This window comes from Corvus moneduloides, chromosome 4, assembly GCF_009650955.1.
Source record: "Corvus moneduloides isolate bCorMon1 chromosome 4, bCorMon1.pri, whole genome shotgun sequence".
Taxonomy (NCBI): Eukaryota; Metazoa; Chordata; class Aves; order Passeriformes; family Corvidae; genus Corvus; species Corvus moneduloides.
Window position 1 is genome coordinate 71647761 of NC_045479.1, and position 16349 is coordinate 71664109.

Consider the following 16349-nt stretch of genomic DNA (forward strand, 5'->3'; position numbering starts at 1 on the left):
ACGTTTATTGGAGATGTAAACTATGCAGCTGTTATTTAAATTACTTTTGGCTTCTCATTTTTTAGGAATATCTTGGTGGATAGGCCAAATGATCAGTCCTCACGATGGTCTTCAGAAAGCAATTATCCTCCCCAGGTAAGCTCCTGAATCTCTGCTGCTCTATAGCTGTGTCGTACAATTTAATGTCTACTGGGGTTCTTATTTTAAATGTGGGCTGCTGCTATTGACATTGAAGTATTTATAGGCTTCCTTCTCTGAGAAAAATGCAGGTTGTTGGTACATGAGATACTTATATTTCTAGCAATTTGTGATCCTTCTAGAAGTGCTTCATTGCGGGGGAAGTTTCAGGTTTCCTCCTTGGCAATCGTGGTTGTGCTGGAAATAATCAAACCTTATGGTGAGATTAAGCTGCTAATGAGGCGTGCAGGTCCCCCCCTTTGTCAGCACTACTGGAGGCTGTTGTAGGTTCTTGGCCCTGAATCCCAGATCTAAGGAGCTGGTGTTTGTTTCTCCTAACAGCACGTTTAGAAATGTGGCCTCTGGTTGGAGACACGAATGTCACCTCTTCTACTGGTTAAGCACCTTGTTAAAATAAGATTTGTATTGGTTTTAGCATCTAATTTGTTTTCTCACTATTATTAAAGCTGTTAGATTATCCAGAAAATGCTTTTCCACTTTTTTTTCTCTCTCCAATGAATGTTATCCTTTTCTCTGTGTTAGATCTGTACCTTATTAGTCTGATATGGTTTGATCAGCTTCTGTGTCTCTTATGTTGCTTGTTTTAAATTCTTTGTTTAAAACACTGATATACAGCAGAGTGACTTGCACAGTGTCTCTCTCATGCAAAGTTCTCCATATCTACTTATTTAATCCAAGTATTCCTCATGAGTGAAATATCACAGGATTTTCCTCCAGGTAAATTTTGTTGTTTTGCCTTGGAGTTCTGTTAAAAATCCAGAGTCTGCACTGGTGGCTCCCTAGCGCAGCAGGTCATCTGCTCCAGCTGAAGAGGTTTCACCTGGATTTTCTGATCAATCCTTCTATGTCATTGTGTCGGTAAAATTAGGTTTTTGGGTTTTTTAGAGGAGAAGGAAAGCTATCCTTTGTATTCCATCAACTTGTTCCTTAAACCTGAATGTGAAGACTGATACTGATCCTCTGTGCACCTATGGCTCTTTTAATTGGATTATTTTACATACTCATATTTTGATAAACAACATCGGATTTTAATCCATAGCGTGAAGCAGTTCTAGTCTGTCTAGGAACTATGGATTGCTGAATAATGGGTATTGAGCATGGATTGTATTCCAGTCTGTACCATCCTTTACTTTCTTTCATGCAGGAAGCACATGTTTTTCTTGAGATGCTTTTGTTCCCAAGGCAGGGCTGGCTCATGGTGTGTCTTTGGACTGGGTTTTTCATCTGAGATGTGCTCCTAGTTGTGCTCAGATCTGCTCTTCAATTTTCTGAGCCATCCTGAACAGTTAGTACTTCTAAAAATCTGATTCTGGGATGGGAGCACACCTCCTGTAAGTGGATGCTTTAGAATATTCCCAACTTCTACTTAAGGCTGACAAGCAGTGATGCAGGTTATACTCAGACATTTAGATTAAGCAGGGATTAATTAGAGTGGCAGACTTCTGTACAAACCACACGAGCTTGTTAAAGAGATGTCTTCCAAAAATTTCATGTGTGTGAGTCGTGACCTGAATGGAGATGTTGTTGCAGAATGACTTGACTCCAACCCTGGAGAGTTGGGCACTGCTCTGCATGCTAAGCAAGACATTTAAACCAAACTTTTTGGTAGGAGAGAGATGAATTAACAATGGCATTATCTACCCGTGTGTGCATATCGAGACATATATTAGGCATTCAGAATTAAGACCTGGCTTGCAAAAAACTGGTCTTCATAGTGGCAACAGAGATTGGCAAGGCAGTATTTGAGTTTTATTCTATTACTTAGTTTTGTCTTTAACAGAAAACCTGGCTGCCTAACTGGAAAAGACAATGCTGCTGGATCTTCTTGCTTGAATCTCTGTATCTAATAGTGAAAATATGAAGTACTGTGTAGCTGCTCATGTGTTCAGCAGGCCCAATCCTGAGCCCTGAGTAAGAGGGATGATGTATTTGCAGTGCCTTTATACTACATAAAATAATATATACTTCAGCTACTTCTTGTGTTTGTAATCTGAGTGTTCAATTATTCATGCAAAGCATTTTTTATGATTTAATTTCCCTGTTGAAAAATTAGCTGGAAAGAGGAAATGGGGAATTAAAATCTGCAGAAGAGTCCTGTGTGCAAAGAGTGCAGTTTTTGTCACTTTTGTGTATATAGAAGCAGTTCCCATTTGTGTTTCTCATACTTGACAAAAGAACTCCAGATCTGCTTGCATTTTGATCAAAGTAGTTCTTGTGCCTTGTCCATTGAAAGACTGCCATGTTTAACTGCAGGAAGAAAGAACATTTATATAGGTGTTCTGCTTCCTTGTTTCTTACAGCAGAATTTTAGTTTGGAAAACTTCAGTTGAAACTGTGGATGACTGAAGTGTGGTGAGGAGAGAATTTGGGGAAAAATCAAGTCGAGTAGTTCATATTCCAAAAGAGGTTGATGTATACACATGACTTTTAATCCCTGGTATAGACATCACGTATCCTATAGAAAATGAAGCCGCAGGACATTTTATTGGTGTTGTGTTGGCAGCTCTTCAGTTAAAAACTGGTAACTCGTGTGGTGACGCACTTGCTCAAATGTGTGGGTGGCCATAATAATTCAGACAGGAAGTGAACTAAAACTCAGGGGAAAAAAGCTCTCCTTGTTTCCAGCTTTATTAGCTGAACCCAGGGCTAAGGGACAACACAAGGACTGATGTCCAGCGTGTTCAATGGGAGATATTTTAATAAGCTCTGCAGCTCTAATCGCTCGTATTTGTCTCCTCAGTGCCTCACCTTAATGCCAGGGTTTAGCAATTCCCTGCTGAGGTGATGATGCTGTGCTGTCTTAGAGGTAAAAATATGAGTGAGTCCCTAAACATTGGTTTATTCCGTTCCCTCACTGAGTGAAACAAAACCTTTCCAGGCACCTTTTCTTTCAGAGCACGAATCAGAAGAACATAGGTAAAAACATCAAAATGTGTTCAGTAACACAATGAAAATGCAGTAAATGTGCTAAAGTCCATACCAGACCTTTTTAAAAAGAGAAAGAAAATGAAAGTGGAAGTGTAGTCCCTTGAAGCGTTGCCATGTGACTATATTTAGTAAAGGGTTTTCCGGGCTTCATGGGTATGGTAGAGTTAAATAATTCTTGTGGCCATGGGAGCCACCAGTTGGTTATGAATGAGTGCCAGTGAAAGGAAATACATCTGACAGCTGTTTTTCTGTTTATTAAACTAGATATCTTTCTTGAGTCTTGAAATAGATGACCCAGAAATTATATATTTAATAACAAACCTGTTATGTAGTAACCTATTCAGGCAGGAGAGGGCTGATGGTTCTATTTTTAATGTCGTTCTCGTCTTACATAGGAAGTGTGAAGCAATGAGGCTGGTGATGCTGAAGACCACAGCTGTGTCAGAAAGGCTCATCCTGATGATTCCAGTGATGGTCTGATGTGGAAGACTGTGCAGAGCAGCATTTAATTCCCCGGAGTGGCTTGATTATTAATCTGTAGAACAAAAGCATAGGTTTTTATTTAGCCACCAACTTAATTGCAAGAGCAGTTGAGATGTTTGTGTCATGCACAAGGGCAGCCCTTGTTATTTTGTTATTTTGTGGGTTTTATTTTACATGCAGTACAAGCTTCACTGTTCCTTAATTAAAAAAAATGCTTCAGCAGAACTGAGGAAGAAATTGATAATAGACAGTGTGGCTCTAATTGTACAAGCAGTTTGTGTAGTGCAGCTTGGAATCTGGTTCAGCATATTTGATTGCAGAATCAATTAGGTTGGAATAGACCTCTGAGATCACAGAGTCCAACCTTTGACCAATCACTACCTTTTTAGTGCCAGGATCCAGTTAAATGCCACATCCAGTTGTTTCTTGACATCCCCAGGGATAGTGACTCTGCCACCTGCTCCCTGAGCAGTCCATTCCAGTGTTGTGGAGATGTGAATTTTGAACCGTTGAGGAGCATATGTATAAAGTTAATGGTGGTGTCCAAACAATTGGTTTCAGTTTTGCATCTGAAGAACAGTTTTCCTATGATTTCCATCCTGCTGTATCAGGAATTAATTTAAAGTACATTAATAAAATTTACACTCTGTTGTGTGATGCAGCAGCCTGCATATGGTTGTCATCAAATGGTAGCACAGACCAGAGCTTCAAAAAAGTTTGGAATTTGCTGCAGCTCCCGGTGTAACAGGGCTAGACTTGCTTTTCTTTGGGGGCGCACTGTAAGGAGCTGTTGGGGTGCTGAAGTGCCGTATGTGACTTACTCTACTCTTCGTGCATATTTACTTACAAATGTGTTGAATCAGAAACCAGAAGTTTTGCTGTTCTAATGTTCTGTAGCATCTTTTTTTGTTAGTGTTGTGATATGAGGCCTAACAACTGGGCTGAGGTTTTTGCTCAGTCATGCCAATTAGTATCTGTGTGCTGTGTTCTAATGGACAAACACTTCAGTTATAGTTTGGATTTTTGGAATACTACATGAATACATGGACCTTAAATATACTGATGTTGCTCACAGCAATAAAATGGAAAAGTGTCAAATATCTTGGTGTATGTCTTTGCCTGAAATCTCATAGGCTTGTTCTCTCCAGGTTGAATAAATCACTTGATCTTACAGACATTACTGTCACATCCTTCAGAGCTACAGAGAATAGTCTGTCACAGCTAAAATCCTGGTAGCAGTCCAGAAATATCCATGCAGCCAGCTGTTAGCAGCTCTTGAGGCAGTGTGTTTTTTCAACATCGGTGGGATTCATAGCTGGTACCCACACAGTGGCAGTAGTGTGTGTTTGTATAGAAACCCAAAAAGTACATCTCTGTATTTTTATATATATATATACACCATAGAATTATAGAATGTTTTGGATTGGAAGGGACCTTAAAGCTCATCTCATTCCAACCCCCTGCCATGGGCAGGGATACCTTCCACTATCCCAGGTTGCTCCAAGCCCCCCAGCCTGGCCTTGGACACTTCCAGGCGTGGGGAATCCACAGCCTCTCTGGGCAACCTGTGCCATGGCCTCACCACCTTCACAGGGAAGAATTTATTCCTAATAGCTGATCTAAATTTATCTTTTAGTTTGAAAGTCTTTCAATTCGATATGTCTATGTATTCATTAAAAACCAGAAAAATACGTACCTAGGCACAGGGTTTTAAAACAAATCTGTCCTTTGTTTCCATATCAATCAGCAGACAATTCACAAAAAAAGGTTGATTTTAGTTTTTGTGCTTCTATTTTCTCTAAGGTCTGCATGACTCAGCAGATGGTGGGATGTGTGGAAGAGGGAAGGAGGGCGGCAGAGTTCTCTCCCTATCTGTAGGGTTAAGAAATCACTGCTGGCCATGTGGAGTAATTGCTGTGCCTTGCTCCCTTCCAGGCATAAAGGACTTAACTGCAGTCCTGGTTTTCTCTCCTTTAATTTAGGGTAAGAATTGAATAATGCAGGGTGACGTTTGTGCCAAGTTTTTGCAAATCTTGTGTGGTACTTGAGAAAGTATGTGTTCATGGCCCAGGCATTAGGTTTGGGATTCCAGCAGGATTAAGAACTGCAATTGCTGGTAGCGCTGGCTTCACTTTTCCAGCTTTGGGAGAAATCTGCAGGGAAGATATGATGGTGTAGGAGGAGTTCTTAGACATTGTGTACTGTCTGTTCTGTATGGGAATTTTGGCAGCGGGCTGTGCCATGTATCAAGTGCTGCCTTGCTCATTAAAGGACCGTCCTTTTGCTCATCCTTTCCTTTCTCCTGCTTTAGAAAATCAGTTTTCTCTATAGAATTCTAGTGGGGTTCTTTTCCTGAAGTTTGAGAAGTACTTCAAGACAACAGCATGGCTTGCTGCTGCATAAACAGTGGGTTCTGACATTTAGGTGGATGGCGTTCTTCACAAAACTAGAAAATTTTCATTAAAAGTACTTGGAAAAGCACCAAAGCATTCTTCTGTTGTACCCTCACAGTGCTGATACTGGTTGATTTTCTTCATTTTGAAAAACAATGAGATGCTGGAAACATCTTTGACAGTAAATCTGCTATTTGTACCTATCCAATCTACATCCTCACCTGTAACTGCTCTATATACAAGTATTTCTCTTAATCTAAGCTTTCTCTGAATGTAGTAGGAACCAGCCATTGAGGTCAAACCTTTATTTATCATACCTTTATCCTGGTGCTCTCCAGAACAATATCAGTACTGCTCCTAGATTGAGAATTAGTTGCTTTATAGGGCTGAGACAAAAAAAAAACCCCAAAACCTGAGAACTAAATGGATGAGCAAGTTTTTTCTGCTGCTCTCCCAAAAGTTACCTGTCTAGGGTAAGATTGTCCTACTGATGGAGTTGTTTAGCATAGGAGATACTACTCAGTCTCTACAGAAAGCAGCCACACACATGCAAATAACTCTACTTGATGTCGCTGAAAGACCAAAACTCAGGCATCATGTCTGGCTTGGCGGTGCTGCTGCGTGGAGGACAGGGCCACCAGCAGAGCCTGCGGTGGGAGGTGTCCTACAGTGTGCTGGTCTGCTCGTGCTGGAGTCCTCATGACAGGGTTTTGTAACAAAGTCAAGCACGATGAGTAATTGTCATTCTGTGCTTTGCCTCTGCGGTGCACTGCTTATTTCTGAGAAATCAGGGAAGAGAATGAAACGTATTGTTTTCAGATATAAAACTGGATGTATTCTGAAAAACAAACTGTTTCCAGACTCCCCCCAAGACCTGTTTGGTAGGGGAAGGTGCTCAGTGGACCCTGATGAATGGTGCAAGTGCTTCCTTGCATCTGCTTTTCCATGGGAACAGACCTCTTCCTCCAGCAGTGCTGGTGAAGCTGGTAGCTGTGGCCTTTGTATAGATAATCTGACTACTCATACACAGATTGTGTCCACCCAGTGTGAGAGGGGAGCAAATGTTCACAAGGGAGAGCATTTTCATCATTTTCCATGTAAAGCTCCTTTTCTGTCATTAAGTGGCTCCCTTTTATTTGGGATGGTTAATAATAAGCAGTTGGTTCCTATGTTTGCCACACACTGAACTTAGTGTTCAGTGGTTAAACAGCGTCAGCCCAGAGAGGAAAAGTAATTTGATGTTCTCTTAGCATGTGGAACATACTGTATTTATCTAATTGTGTATTCCGTTTAGGTTTCATTTCAGGCTGTAGTGGGCGTTTGAATCTTCATTCTCTGTAGTTTGATCCTATTTGCCAGATTTCAGGAAGTCTTGTGTCCAACTTAAAGGAATGTATGTAATCTCTGAATAGAATTGGTAGGAATAAGTAGTTCAACCAAATCTTTTTCCTAGGTAAACTGCTTTTAAAGTAATATTCTTAAAAAATCTTTCCTTCATTCCAGGACCAAATGAGAAAATACCATAACGGGGAGGTTTCATCTTCACTTTCATTCTTTGGCTGTGTAAACTCAGTATTTGGAGGTTGTAATGCTTCTCCCTTAGTGTGTTTTGCCTTGGCTTTAATATTCAAACTCACTGTTCTCTTTTCTGCAGTATTTGATTCTGAAGCTTGAAAGACCTGCCATAGTCCAGAGCATCACATTTGGCAAATACGAGAAAACACATGTCTGCAATTTAAAGAAGTTTAAAGTCTTTGGTGGGATGAATGAGGAGAATATGACAGATCTCTTATCCAGGTAAGATGTGATTCCATCAGCTCTGGGAACTGTAAAGGCTGGACCAGAATGCTCTTCCCCCTTGGCTCCCCAGCAGACACATGGCCAGCAGTGGGGCAGAGCTGTGGTTGTGACCCTGCCATTGGCTGCCCTCATGTTTGTGGTCAGGTCAGAGAACAGCAGTCCCAGCGCTTGCTCCAGGAAACCTTCCTTATCCTGCTCTAACCACAGAGGATTTGTGGAGAGCAAGCTCTTGGGGATTTGGAAGAGCTGAGCGCAGGGTGCAGCGCTGCTGGATTGCAGTTCCTTCCTTCCATGTGTTTGAGGCACAGTAGAAATGATTCCCCACGTGTAGGGGACTTTGAAGTAATTTTTAAAAGCCCAAGTAACCTCCCCATGTCAAAAACCTCATTGCAGCCATAAAGATCTGAACTAGTCAGCTGCTCTGCCTTTTCAGATGGGTAAATAAATCAAACAGGCAAATGGAAACTTGCATATTCCTTCGTTTAGTTGGATTTGGTAGCGCTGTACTGTTAGGTACTAAAGAGAGAGCCTTTTGGCTGTTCAGGTTATCCAGAATTTCTGAGTAGTTGCTAATATAAATTTGCAAGGGCCTTTTAAGGGGTCTGCTGTTTCAGAAAGGGAAATGAGAGCTAAATATCCAGGAGTACAAGAGAAAAGATTAGCAAGAACCTGTAAATTTTGGGAGGCCTACAGAAGAGAAGTCCATCTCCAGGGAATGTATGGGGTGCATCATCTGTAGTCAAGCAGAGTAGCCATTGAGAAACATGGGAAACTGTACATTGCAGGTGTCATTCAAGACCGTATAGAATCTATCCAACAACCCTTCCCACACTTCTGCCCTCTTAGATAGATCAGTCTTGAAATCTGCCTTTATTGCTGTTACAATTGTGGGGGAAGAAGTCTTTTAGTATCATAGTAATTATTGGCATTTAATATAATTTCACTTGTCTGAAGTTCAATAAAAATCCTCATTTTGTGACCTGTACTTGTATTTTTGGTAAAAATGGAGTTAAAATTTTTGATAAATTATACTAAATATTTGATATTTTTATAAAGTAATGCCCATAAATGAATCACAAAGCACTTTGTCAGGGTGATAATTTTGAGATCTGGTCCACCTCCCTCTTGAGAATGGAAGAGTGCAGTTCAGTATATCAGGAGCTGAAGTCTCAGGGTTCCAGATGCAGAGGAGCAGCATTGATCCAAAGCCAGTTCCCTCCCAGAATCCCAATACTGCCTCCCAGGGAGGCACAGGTAGGTGGAGAGCAGCCCAGGCCTTGGTCCAGCGCATGTACTGATGATTCAGAGTGGTATGAAACAAGCTTCGCGTTTCAGGCGTGACCTAGATTGCATTTATTAGCTAGTCCTAAAATACAAGGTAAGATTTAGTAACCTTATTTATTTTTTCCCACAGTGGCTTAAAGAATGATTATAACAAAGAAACATTCACCTTGAAGCATAAAATTGATGAACAGATGTTCCCCTGTCGATTCATTAAGATAGGTAAATGCATTTTTTCAGCATTCTGAGTAGAAAATAATCTCTTCTGATACTTGTGCCGGTCTTGGCACTTGTGACTTCATTGTACTCAGGCAAAGTATCCACAATAGCTGTTCCATTTCATCATCTTTTAGTCTGGTTAGATTGGAACACAGTGAAGTCCTGTTAATAAGAAATAGTAGCTTCATAATTTAAATCCTGCAGAGTGAAAGCAAAATAGAGCAATTTTCAGAAATACAGCTGTTGAGTCAACTAATTGCGGGAGAAGCTGCTTACTGTCCTCCTATGAATTGCTATATAGAGCTTTAAATAAATTACTAAGCTAAATAGCAGTAAAAGTTTCAGTACTGGCAGCCCCGGAGTCTGAAAAAGCTTGAAAAGTTTTGTTCTCAAACACGCTCGCGACTCATAAAGCAACAGCAGAAGCCTCCCTTGTTCTCTCCCTGCTGCTCTAATCACGATGTCTCACTCACCTCTGGCTAAAGATGACACCCAGGGGCAGGGAAGGGTTGTACCCCCTGATGTCTGGTTTGGCTGGGGCAGGGGCTGAGGGGGTACTCCTGAAGGCTGGGTGCTGGGACGTGTGATTGGGAGCAGGTGAGGATGTCTCTTCCTTGCTTTCTGCAGGCCAGAGAGAACAAGAGTCTTACAGTTCTTGGATTTAATCCAAGGATTTGGAGCCTTTCAGCTTGCTCAGTAAATTTATCTTTCCCTTCCTACCTACTGAGATAGTACAAGAATGACTGGGTTTAAACTAGCAGTTTAAGGTTAAAAATAGAGCAAGGAGGTAGTTGCTGAAAAATGAGATAAGATCCTGTTGGCTAATTTAGATGAATTTAGGAGTGTTTTGATGTGTTGGGTAATTCCTTTGCCAAGACTCTGATGATAGTGGCTGTGTAGGGGCTCCCCTCAGAGCCCTTTGCTCTAGTGTGTTGTTTCTGAATCTCTTCATGTTTGTCAGGAACTGAAAGCTTCAGGCTGGGAATCCGGTAATCATTTGTGGGGTTTCCTGTTCTTAGAGAAGCAGACAATTTGGTTGTTCACTGGGCTGGTTTCTGGCTGCTACTTTTGGAAGCAACTGTAGTGCTTGGCTTTAGGAAACCTCAAGAGTAGCAGAGGAATCGAGTTAAAGGTTGACTACATCAGGGAAGTTAAATGAATTTTTAAAAACTTTTATTTTTTATTCTGAAGCTTCCAGCATTAGGTTTTTGGAAAATGTTATTTTTCAGTGGCTAAAAACCATCAAGTGGTTCCTGGAGGGCTAAAGGGGCCAATGGAAAGATTTCTGGCTGCTTCTCTGGGTGTGTAAATTGTATTCCAGAAAAGTGTGTTCTGATGAAATGAAGTGTAGCAGTGAGTTGAAACTTGTTATGAAAGTGAAACACTGATTAATTTCTACTACCAGGATGTTTTCCTCTGAAGTTACATGAGTACCTTGTTTTCTTGGGATGGGATCTTCATGTAGCAATTTTCACAATGGCACGCAGTGATAGGACAAGAGGAAGTGGCCTTATCTGAAGGAGGGTAGATTTAGATTAGATATTAGGAGAAAATTCCTGATTGTGAGGGTGGGGAGGCCCTGGCACAGGTTGCCCGGAGAAGCTGTGGCTGCCCCTGGATCCCTGGAAGTGTCCAAGGCCAGGTTGGATGGGCTTGAATCAACCTGGGATAGTGGAAGGTGTCCCTGCCTATGTCAGGGGAATGAAGTTGGATGCTCTTCCAGGCCCCTTCCAACCCAAACCATTCCATGAATAAGCATTCCCTATTGTGTACATTAATATGAGGTTTGCACTGAGCTGTCACTTCCTCACTAGTTGTGGTTTGAGGTGAGTTTTCCTTTAACTCTTATCTATAGCCTTTCATTTCTTGAAGCTGTCTTCCATGAAGGAATTCCTTTGCTAGGACAGAACTGGAAATGATCTTGTCACCCAAACCTATGAAAGCCTCTGGTTGATGGCCGGTGCCATTTTGTTGATGAAGTTGTGAGAGCGTTTTTTGCTGCAAAACAACTGCAAAACACTGTTATGAAATTCCGTTATTTTTCAGATTCACAGCTTGAAAATGTTTTGAGTTTGTTAAAATTTCCAAGCTGCTAGCCAAAGTAACTCAAAATTTCAAGCACCGTGCTGTGTTCCTTGTAACAGTGCCAGGAAACGAGGCCAAAATCTGCCCTTTTGGACTCTTGGGGACTGACACGGCAAAATCCCGCTATCAGTGAGGTTTGGGTTTGGAGTTTTCACAGCACCTGCATCAGGAATTGGCTTTATGATTCCACAGATCAGCACAGGGACCTACAACAGCACTGTCAGTGACACAACACTGGGGTTTATATGGGGGCATGGGGCAGGAGGAACCATGGGGAGATACAGGAGGGGGGACAATTCCTGCTCCAGCTGCCATTGCTCACGTATCAGAGGAATTTTCAGGCTCATAAAACACAGAAAGAATAACCTCTCTCCTTCTGTCAAGAAAAGCCTTGCACTTGTGTTAGTTTAATTACTTCAACTTCAGTTCCTGAGCACTGAAATGCCCAGTTGTGCAGGCTTTTGACCTACTTGACAGGTAATTTTTACATTTCATGTAGCACCTCATTAAAGAACTGGAGAGAGGGAAGAAGATATTTATCCTGACAAAATATTGAAGAATAATCTTTTTCATGTCTGTGAGCTTTGTTTCTGGCTCTGTTCTCATGATTCCTCCAAGCAGAGATTTTTCTGTGCTGTGTCCTTGAGAGCAGAAGGTGTAAAGACTGATTGCCATGAAAGAGCTTGAAAAGTACCAGGTGTGATTCTCATTGAAGTTTGTTACTAGCATGGGGTTTGGTAACTAGGCTTCAAGATTTTTAGGCTTTGATGGAACAAAAATGAGGGATACTTTTTTAATGGATATTTTCTTCATTTTTGCAAGTGTACATGTTTGTATATCTGACTGTAGATGAGGGACACAGAAATTAGCTTGAGAGAGGTATTTAAAATGACTGTGTTTAATGCCTTTGCTATTATCTTCTCTGCTGTAGAGCTGCAATCCTTGTCTAGGCATAGCTATTATTGAGAAGTAGCCCTTAAAATCATCCTTGTGTGGATTAAGTGTTTAAGTGACTCAAATACCTTCTCAGAAGAATATTGATTTTTTAAAAAATTGCTTTTCCTCTGCTGAGCTCCTCTCACTGTGGAGTGACAATTCAACTGCTCCGAACAGTTAGATGTTTTAGGATGGATTGCTGTGGTACCTGCAGGAACAAAACTTGGTGAGGTGGCTTTATGATAAAAACTGGAGGAATTATGTAGCTTTAGGCTTTCAACACCTTTGATTGTAGTGTATTACCATCTCAAAGGTGTGCAGAAAAAAGTGCTTCCAGGCTGTACTTAGTGCCTTCTCTTTCCAGGTAGAAGTCAGGTTGTGGGTGCTCTAAAAGGAGATTTTTCTGAAGATCTGAGCACTCCTATGGAAGCCTCAAAAAAGAGGGGGCAGAAGGGATGAGAGGTGTCTCCTGGGAGTCAGGAAAGAAGTTCAAAAAATGAGGAGATGATCCAGCAGAACACTTCAGCTTGCCTAACTGGAATAGAAATCACGTTCCAGTCTCAACCTTCAGCTTTGTTTCTTTTCCTGCTCCTATGGAGTAGTTTACAGAGATCAGGTTCAGTTTTCTCTGCCAGTGCAGTGCTGGGGAAGTGTTTGCCTTCCCTTTCCTGTACACCTTAATGTGCTTTCCTTAGAAAATACGGTTGCACTGTGGAAATCTTGTTGTTAAAATCACCATTTCTGGTGTTTTGTTTATTCCTTTTGGTAAAAAAGACTTGGAAGCTCCCAGTTAACTGTGGGGAGGACAAACGTCAGTAAGTTGTTGGCTTTGCTTTTTCTTGTGGTGAGAGCTGCCTGGGATTCTTTTGTGCATCCCAGTAACTTCTTAGGTGTTGCAGTTGGCTTCAAAGATAAGGGGACAAATTGTTAACTATTTTCTGAGAGAAGTTTATGTAAGTTCTGAGGGGAATTGCTGAAAAGAAGTAGAGGTGGATAGAGAAGGTGGTAATACTTCGGTTAGGAAATTGGCCTCAGGTTCACCATCAGGAAATGTATGGTCTTGGCCCATTTGAGGTGGTCTGTGGTTTAGTTGAGTGTTTCAGTTCAGTGAGCTGATGGATAGACTTTGATCTTTATAGCTGACCAAATACCAAATTTAACCTCAGTTTGGTCTGGTCTGTGTGTTCAGGCTTGAGGACAGACCAAAGGTGTTAACCTTAGATGTGGTATTTTGTCAGACTGCTGCAGTAATGGGTAGGATATCCGGGACCAAACTTGGGTTTAGAAGCAGTCATGTTTTATGGTGTTAAGTTACCATGTTGGCAGCACTCGGCTTGTGCAGGGGATGAAAGACAGGTGACTCTTGGTTTTTCTGACCACTTCACTTCTCTCTTGTCTCTGCAAACATTCTCCTACAAGGAAATGCTCTGAAAGCATCACACTGTGTGCTGAATAATCAAGTTGAAAAAAACTTCTTGAAAAGATGATTTGAGAGCTGTGACATAGAAAGTACCTACTTAGGGGTATTAAAATCAGTTAAGAGTTGCGTATACAGTGTCTCTTTGGATCTTGACTGTTCCCAGAAGTTACCATGAGTCTTTAGCAATAGGTTTGTAAACACACCCTCTAAAACTTAGAAAAATCATGTGTTTGAACATGTGCCTTGTGCCCAAACACATTGCAGACAGTCAGAGATGTAGTTTGTTTGAGGTATAAATACTTAAGAACCTGTAAGAGCTCAGGAACAACTTTATGACGAGTTTGGGGTTTTTATTTCCTCAAGGAGTAGGTCAGAAAAACATGAGTTCAACAGGTTAATCTCAGTGGTATTTCATGGTGGTTTGAAAGACAACAAGCAATTTCTCTGTGGCAAAAATAGTGGAAGGGAGGAGGTAGTGGACTCCTTGCTGTTGCTGGTAACTGCTCATTCAACTTTAATACTGTCTTTTCCTGTTTATCAGTTACAGTCAAATAAAAAGGAAACAAAAGTATTTGAAATGAAACCACTTGATTTCGCTGCAGTTTTAAGGAGTCAGAGTTCACACACAAGTTTTCTGGGAGTTGGAGTTGCTTCAAAAAGCAGAACCAAGTCTTAACCTGCAGATAAATCACGAAATCAGTGCAAGGCCACAGATGTTAACCCAGTGTGGTAGAGAAGCCGTAGGTGAGAGGCTGTAGTGTTTTTCATGGGTCTTTCAGTATTTCAAGTTAATTCGTTCCAATATTCAGATAAAATAGTATCAGCAGAAAAACTGAACAGATTAAAGCTTAAAAAAAAAATTGGAGTTTTTAAATTAGAAAGTGACAGTTATCCTTCCCTCCCTCCTCCACAACTTGCAGATGTTACTAATTTTGTAAAATTTAAAATACCCAAGCTTCTTGTCTTCACCATTAGGGGAAATAATTGTTGCTGACAAATGGGGAAATAAATGTACTATGAGGAACAAATACCATCACTAGTATGCTCGTGATTCCCATCGTTGTCAAAGCTTGTTGCCTCTTGGAGCTGTTCTTAATGATAGTGTTTTTGCTCTTTTGCTTAAAGCAAGCTTCTGCTTTGTAATGATCTGCTGTGTTAATGTTGCTCAGCACAGGTTGCTTTAAATGACAACTTGAACGTGATGTGTTTGGTAATTTTGCTAAGCTAAGTTAAATGAGCTAGAACTTAAGTCAGAAATACTGAATTTTGTGTAAACTTTAAAAGCATTCTGTTGCAATAGTGGTTGTTTGATGTTTATGCATCCTTTTTCTCCTTTTCCTTTCTTCTCCAGTTCCACTCTTATCCTGGGGACCTAGCTTCAATTTTAGTATCTGGTATGTTGAACTAAATGGCATTGATGATCCAGATGTGGTCCAGCCCTGCCTCAACTGGTACAGCAAGGTAGGCCTGCATTTTAGATGCCGTTTGTTTGAAGATTCCCAGTCTCAGAATCTTGTGAAACTTCTCTTACTGGAGTGATGTGACCTTTTCATTCCTTGAGTATCAGCTGTTAAAACAGCAAACACGCACAGTTGAAACCACGTGGCTGACTTTGACTCTAATGGAAACTTTCTGAATTTTATCTGTTCTCTTTGAAAAACCAACAAAACAGCCCCAAGAACCCCCAAAACCACCAGCATCACCCAAAAAACCCGCCAGGTGGACGTCACAAGAAGAACATGAAAGAAAGGAACACTGAGTCAAAGGGGACAATATTAGTGAAGTAGTATTTGTATTGGAAGGGAAACTAATCTTAACAAAACCTGATTCCATTTCTCCCTCTTCCTGCCTTCTGATTAGTCATTCTTTTAACATGCCTGGAGTCCAGAGCCTTTTGGGTTACAGATGCAGCTTTTGTTACAGCATATAAAAATGACTTTCTTTGAAAGAGAATCCAAGTTGGTGTCTTTCCTGTTGCGGTTCCTTGAACTTTTGCTGTTTCCCTCTTACTGTCTTTATGCTCAATACGCTGGAGCAGAGTGGGGCTGGTGCCACTGAGCTGTGACATGGAATGATTTATGCCATTTGCCATTCAACAGACAGAAAGTTCAAAGGGTTTCAAACTTTATTTTTATAACCTGTATTTAATTGAGTGTAAGAGATGCCTCTCCTGCTGGAGGGAAATGCACACTGACAACCAGAACCCATTTTGTTGCTGCATTTTGTGCATTGAATCTTCCGAAACAATTAATGAAACTGATACTGTGTTGCAGAGAAGACATCCTTCCCAGCTGAATAGGACTGAGTAGTGGAGCAGTGTATTTCTGCTTCCAGAAGGAAGAACTTAAAAGGGGATAGAGATTGTGCGTGATTGGTACCGAGACTCCCACACCAGTTCATGGTGCTGCCAGAATGGTGAAGAAGCCATGTGACTGTGGTTTCTGGTTCGTCCCCATTTGTACCGACATCATAAGCTGCTTTGTGGAGGATTTAAATAACCAGCACAGTGGAAGTTGTCTGGAGCTGCTTTATGATCCAAGTGGTGTTGTGGTCATGAGTCAGCTGATGATGGATGTCCAGTTTTGAAAAGTCCAGTTGACAGAAGT

General features: G+C 41.1%; 1 protein-coding gene across 2 annotated transcripts in view; it reads left to right on the top strand.

Annotated features, from left to right (window-relative positions):
• The window catches only part of MKLN1 (muskelin 1), a 102522-nt gene that overhangs the window by 14068 nt on the left and 72105 nt on the right, over positions 1–16349 (top strand). Inside the window, exons 2-5 of one of the 2 annotated variants that reach the window (XM_032105500.1) lie at positions 66–135; positions 7657–7799; positions 9217–9305; positions 15095–15204. In XM_032105500.1, coding sequence (XP_031961391.1) covers positions 66–135; positions 7657–7799; positions 9217–9305; positions 15095–15204 — 412 coding nt within the window. The remainder of the gene's footprint in view (positions 1–65; positions 136–7656; positions 7800–9216; positions 9306–15094; positions 15205–16349) is intronic. The other variant, XM_032105501.1, reaches the window with a different exon arrangement.